Source organism: Syngnathus acus, chromosome 9, assembly GCF_901709675.1.
Source record: "Syngnathus acus chromosome 9, fSynAcu1.2, whole genome shotgun sequence".
NCBI lineage: Eukaryota > Metazoa > Chordata > Actinopteri > Syngnathiformes > Syngnathidae > Syngnathus > Syngnathus acus.
In genome coordinates this window covers 12,008,995-12,015,074 of record NC_051094.1, presented here as the reverse complement: position 1 = coordinate 12,015,074, position 6,080 = coordinate 12,008,995, and the positions used below count along the sequence as shown (strand labels likewise).

Below are 6,080 nucleotides of genomic sequence, written 5' to 3'. Positions count from 1 at the left end.
ACCCCGTGTGGCCTTCTTGTTTATTGAATCACGCATCTATTATTTAGTGCACATTCTCATCTGACACGTCTCTTCAATTAACTTTATTTCAGTGTATATATGGCAACTAGACCCACGGCGTATTATTGGAAAATATTTTTTTCATTTAGAGATTCATAAATAATGTGGAGGTGTGGTTTTAATCATGATTATTGTTTGATTGAGGTTGAATTTGTGTCATCTCTAGGGAGCGCTCAGGGGAGGGACCTACAAAGGCGTCTACGGGAAAGTGTTAGTGAAGACCTGTAAGGGAGAATCATTCATTATGATCACACTGAAAACAGACTTATGTCTTTGATTTCGTGATGCGTTTTGTATTTTGTTGCACACTCGCGTACACCCGCTATTCATGGAGCACCACGACCCGGAGGATCGACTTTTACTAGAATAAAGTATACTGTTCTAGAGACGAGCTGGCCATTGTAATGAAGGATCGACTGGTTGAGCTGACTGCTGTAAGTGTCTTTTATTCCTTCTAAATATTTTGTCATTCTTTGGATTTGGTATCTTGTCGGTTTCAGAGTAGAACATCGGCAGAGGAAGATGTTGCAGTCGCAGTGGACCGAGATGGTTTCATGGAGGGCTTCTTCAGGAGGGTCAGACGCTGTCATTCAACAAGTGTGTCATGAATTGGGCGGATTCAAAATGTTGTCTTTCGCAGGTTGAAGAGGTTCGAGGGCTCACTGATCGGATATTCGACCAAGTGGAAGATGTGAAGAAGATGCACAGCATGATACTGTCTGCACCTCACCCAGATGACAGTAAGTTTCTCTAAGTGTGAGTTTGTGTTTGTCTGATAAACTTTCACTTGGGTCATTTTTATTGCACGTTTATTTCTATGTTTGTTTTCTTGGTAGATTTCAATGCATCATATGGTGAGGTGTCTGTAATACCTTTACCTGCAGATAAATGATTTAATCTATAACTCACCAAAATAACAACAGTTATGCCTAGTATAAATCAAAGCAGTTCCACACTACTGTTAACTACAACAATAAGGAACATTTTCTTAAATCAACAGTGTAAATCAAATCTGAACACTGTCATCTAAAAGGAAGATCTTTTCACACAGCTTATTAGTTATTGAATCTCATTAGATGGTATAATGTGTTCAGTTCAGTTCAGGCTGCTGAGCGTAATGGCGGTAGGCCAACATCAAACACATAAAGTGTTCATTTGCAATGTGGAGGCATGTTTTGCATCTGTTATGAAACTCACTGGGGAGCTTTAAACTATTACCATTGGCTTTTGCACAGAAACTCAATGTATTTTTCATGTTTTGTGTACAGAAACAAAGGATCGTCTTAATGCACTGACCAATGATATCAAAGGGAATGCCAATGTGGTGCGAACAAAACTAAAATGTGGGTCAAACTGCAAAAGTAGTATCAAGGCGCATTGTACACAGCATTAACGTTTCCCGTGTGTTATGTTGCGCCATGATTCTGTCCCTCTGAAGCCATGGAGCAAAGCATGCCTAAAGATGACGCGACTAATAGATCCTCTGTTGACTTCAGAATCCAGAAAACACAGGTATCTATTTAATTAGACATTTTGGATTTATTTGTATGTCATTTGGCTGATTAATTTAAAGAGTGTACTGTAGAATTCGTGTGTTTACATTCACCCCACATCAGGAAATATATATATATAGAAAAGGGATGTTTGAAAAGAAAAGTCTCATCCTCTTTCCTTGTCCTTTGATTCATCTCTAGCACATGGTGCTGTGCAGGAAGTTTGTGGAGGTGATGACCCAGTACAATGAGACACAAGTTTCCTTTAGGGAGCGAAGCAAAGGACGGATCCAAAGACAGTTGGAGATAAGTAAGTGACAAATGTTGACCCGTTTGTCTCTTTATGAGGTCAGAGTTCAAATATATGTGAAGAATCACTACTACTCAGATATACGAAGCGTTCAGAGCAAAAACATTTTTGAATGTCAGACAATCAGGGATAAAAGAGAGGCAAAAAAAAAAATCCCTGTTAGACAGGATCCAGGAAACAGATGCCCCCAGTTTCCGCCTTTTCTCTAAATTGTTGCTAAACAGACATTGAGGGAGTGTTCATTTTTACAGGCTTATTCAGTCTGCCAAAGCCTTTGTTTTTTGCATCAACTGAAATGTGTTTGTCTATCTAATTAATTATGTTTCATGAATATGATTATTTTTCTTGTTGATTCACTGGAAACGTGCTACTGCCTCAACTGTGTTTCTAGGTGAACATAAATGAATTTATTTCCCTAAATGTTTTGTCAATAAGCTCTAAATTCACCACTTTAAAATAACTGTGGCAAGTGTGTATTGGAGGTTTTGCCATTAAGCCCAGACAATAATGAAAAATAGGTCTTCTCCCCCAGGCCCTAGAGACAACATTAATGAGAAGCTTTGCACTGTAGCTGGTAAGCCTGATACTGGAGACTCTTCTGTGCACTGTGTCCGTGTTGCCGGGACAACGGCAAGAGGGCAGGGCGGCTTGTGTAACACTACTTCACCTGTCTTTGACACGCAGTACTGTCTTGAAGTTTTAACAACAAGTGACATCACATGGAATGACCTTTTCTTTACATTATAGTGATGGATTGCATTTGAATGAGATGTGAATGGGGCGTGTTTTGCTCTGTTAGGCTGAGGAAAAGTCTGTACAAAAGGGAGTGTGACATCCATAACTACTTTCCTCTCCAGGGAGGGTGTGGTTAAGCAACAAGAGGGATGGCTTGGGGGTGGTTCTGTTTGTATATTGTCACCAGCTGTTTCTCTATGAGAGGTGCTGATGTCTATAGGTTCCTGAGTTCCTTCTAATTACTTTTATTTTGGGGTAACCCAAAAATAGAATGACCTATAGTCGGCCTATAGTGTCAAATTACATGCACCACCTGTATCAGTGGCTATTTTATTTTTTTATCAATGTTCTGTACTCACAATGCCCTCCAACAAGAAGAAAATGGAACTGGTGCCGTTATGATTGCCTTCAGTTGTCGTCTAATAGGAGTAAAGCCTTGCCTTGATTTGTATATTCAATTAAAATAAGTACAAACTCCACCTGCATGTAGGAAAGGCGGCGTTTTATTCATAGCACTCTCCTCTAGGAGGACAAGAGAAACATTATTGTTAGCTCAGGCAGTTTTGTGTGGCTTGGTCTCATCACTCAGTGGTCTGTACACAGAGCATCTTCACAACAGAAGCACATTAATCTGTTGTTGTGGGATTAAACAGATTGCAGTGTGTTTTGTGTTATACCCCAGCTTTTGTTATTACATTAGTGCAAAGTCATCTTTTTAAACAATATCAGCCATCTATCCAGCAATCCATTTTCTGCTGCTTATCCTGTTCAGGTTCATGGGTGTTCTGCCTATCCTAGTTGGGCAGTGTGCAGCGTTACTCACAGACAACCATTCATGTTTAAATATATGAATAACTGAGTTTTCAGGTAATTTAACACCTGTCAACTAATAGCATAGTTTTTGAATGTGGGAGGGAACTGGAGTAGCCAGAGCAGTGTAGCATGCGTATTGAAAGTAACGTAATATTCGCGTGTCACAAAACACACTTTAATTTAAAATAAATAATCATTTCAGCTGGAAGAGTGACCACCAATGAAGAACTGGAAGACATGCTCGAGAGTGGAATCCCATCCATCTTCACATCTGATGTAAGCGTTTTTTGAACTCACTTGTCATCTCCCTCCCAAAAAAAATGACCTTTTTTGAAGCACTGCAATCATTTTTACAACTGATTTACTTTTTTTTTTTTTTTTTAGATAATCTCAGACTCTAAGATCACACGTCAGGCCGTGGATGAGATAGAGTCACGGCATCAGGACATCATACAACTGGAGTCCAGCATTAGAGAGTTACATGCCATGTTCATGGACATGGCAATGCTTGTTGAAACTCAGGTAACCATTGACCCACATTGAAACTTGTTTTTAAAATACAGTACACAATTGAACTTGTGTCTTAGGTTAAAACAATCTGTTTATAGCACCATGGTTAGCATTTCTGCAGTGGATTTAACAGGATTTCTCTTGCTCTCCGGTTCTTCTCTGTACAAACCACATTTGCATTTGCCCAAATAAGAGTATTCATAATTTCTCTTCTAGGGTGAAATGGTCAATAACATTGAGAACAATGTTTCCAATGCAGCTGAATACATTTGTCGAGCCAAAGAAGAAACCAAAAAAGCAGTAAGATACCAGAAAAAATCCAGGCGGGTAAGTCATTTATCATCACTCTCATCAGCCAGAGCTGGCACAATCTGATGAGAAAAATACAAGATCTTAATCAAACTCTGCCTTGACATAGACAATATTGCTCATTTTCCATCAACGCTGACTAACAACTACTATAAAAAAATTCATGCGAAACATTTTGTTTATATTCCTAGTTCTATCACGGTGTAATAATGGTCATTTCTATTGCCACTACAAATTGAAGGTTTGAAGTTGAATTAACACCACATTCTTTGCTCGGCAGAAATATATAATCCTTGCCTTTGTTCTCCTGATCCTGCTTGCTGTCATTGCTTTGATTGTTGGCTTGTCTGTTGGACTAACTAAACCTCCTGCCTGAGACTGATAACAGCCAGCAGGAGGTAATAGCATCCACACCCCTTGTCGTCCATCCATCCATCCATCCATCCATCCATCCATCCATCCATCCATCCATCCATCCATCCATCCATCCATCCATCCATCCATCCATCCATCCATCCATCCATCCATCCATCCATCCATCCATCCATCATTTTCATTTAAATTGTCTTTCTTCAGTCCAGATACTTACTTTTTTTTCCCCCAACAGAAGTTGCTCTGCCTTGCTGTGTGCGGACTTGCAGCTGTCCTCATTTTACTCATTGCACTAGTTGGTGCCTTTGTGTGAAGGATTACCTGGGTCACAACCCCACAGTAATCTCTTGTTCCTGTAGTGATAAAGCTTACAACAGCGCCATCTCATTCACCATGTAACAGCATTACAGGGAGAAACACAATCAAGTATGATAACTTGTCCTCTGCTCTTCTTTGCACCGGTAACGACAAAGCTCACAAATCTGTACATGGCGGATGTGTCATGTAGTGTCACTGTCCACAACATTAGGTACAACTAACTGCAGTACCTAACAAGTTTCAAATAAAAAAAATCTGTATCAACATTCATTTCAATTCATTTCATAATAATTATTGATTAGGTCATGCAAGTGTACCTACTGTTACGGCTTTTGAGTGTCGCTCTCTGTGATACAATTACTATTGACAGACAGATATTTTGAAACAAAGGATATATACACTGTACTATTGTAGATGAATTTAAATTGAATTAAAAAAACATCTGACATTTCTTCTTTTGTGCTTGTATAGATTAGAGCTGTGGAACATGTAGCATAAAGACAAACAACAACAATGCAGATGTAACAGTGAGTTTTATGTGCCAGAGTGCTGCTTAACTGCAGTAATGTCCTGCTTACTTCTCGCCACTGTGAGACAAACGGGAGAACAATGCTCCAGCTTAAATGTTTTATAAAATCACTTGATCTTTTTGAATATGAATTATTTAAACAGAATGTAAGTCTCAGGACCTTGTTTGCAATACTACCTTTTGAAATGAAGGAATGTAGATTTTGTGTCATATTTTCCACTTGTTAGTGATATTGACTGAAGTAGCATATTTCAACAGACTTCAATAACCAAACCTAAATTGTATCTTCTCTATCCCCCGTGCCTTCGCTTTTCGATGTCATTTTAAAGGACACATTTTGTGGTAATACAAACATTTATATTGATGACGTTTGACTTAGTTTCAACAACAAAATCTAAATTGTGCCTTTCCTACCCCCAATTAAAACCTATTTTCATTGTGAATGTGATGTTAACATGCCTGATGTCATCTTAGGGGCACATTTTACTCATTGTGTTAAAACATAATCATTTGTATTGTTTGAATGTTATCAATTAGATTTTATATCAACATTTTGTGGAGTACATTACTAAAAATAAAGATCATTTCCAAAAGACATGACTTCATCCTCATCATTTAATATATCCCTTTG

At 38.6% G+C, this 6,080-nt stretch overlaps 1 protein-coding gene across 3 annotated transcripts; it reads left to right on the top strand.

Moving 5' to 3' along the window:
- Positions 1–242: 242 nt before the first annotated feature.
- stx2b (syntaxin 2b) lies at positions 243–6,044 on the top strand. Of its 3 annotated transcripts, XM_037257878.1 has the most exons (11): positions 243–494; positions 561–635; positions 701–800; positions 1,329–1,403; positions 1,499–1,572; positions 1,755–1,863; positions 3,614–3,687; positions 3,796–3,933; positions 4,138–4,248; positions 4,511–4,628; positions 4,838–6,044. In XM_037257878.1, exons 1-10 carry the CDS (start codon positions 465–467, stop codon positions 4,604–4,606), a joined length of 882 nt encoding a protein of 293 aa, XP_037113773.1. In that variant the 5' UTR covers positions 243–464; the 3' UTR covers positions 4,607–4,628; positions 4,838–6,044. The 3 variants fall into 3 exon arrangements, with proteins under 3 accessions (XP_037113773.1, XP_037113775.1, XP_037113774.1); XM_037257880.1 differs by lacking the exon at positions 4,511–4,628 and having other exon boundaries at positions 5,392–6,044; XM_037257879.1 differs by lacking the exon at positions 4,511–4,628.
- Positions 6,045–6,080: the final 36 nt, after the last annotated feature.

What these genes read in the sequence shown, in the direction of transcription:
- stx2b (XM_037257878.1), top strand. Translation starts at nt 465, where the DNA reads ATGAAGGATCGACTGGTTGAGCTGACTGCT. An exon ending in GACTGGTTGAGCTGACTGCT is followed by an intron (nt 495 to 560) that starts GTAAGTGTCTTT and finishes TGTCGGTTTCAG; the next exon opens with AGTAGAACATCGGCAGAGGA. An exon ending in CAATGCTTGTTGAAACTCAG is followed by an intron (nt 3,934 to 4,137) that starts GTAACCATTGAC and finishes TTTCTCTTCTAG; the next exon opens with GGTGAAATGGTCAATAACAT.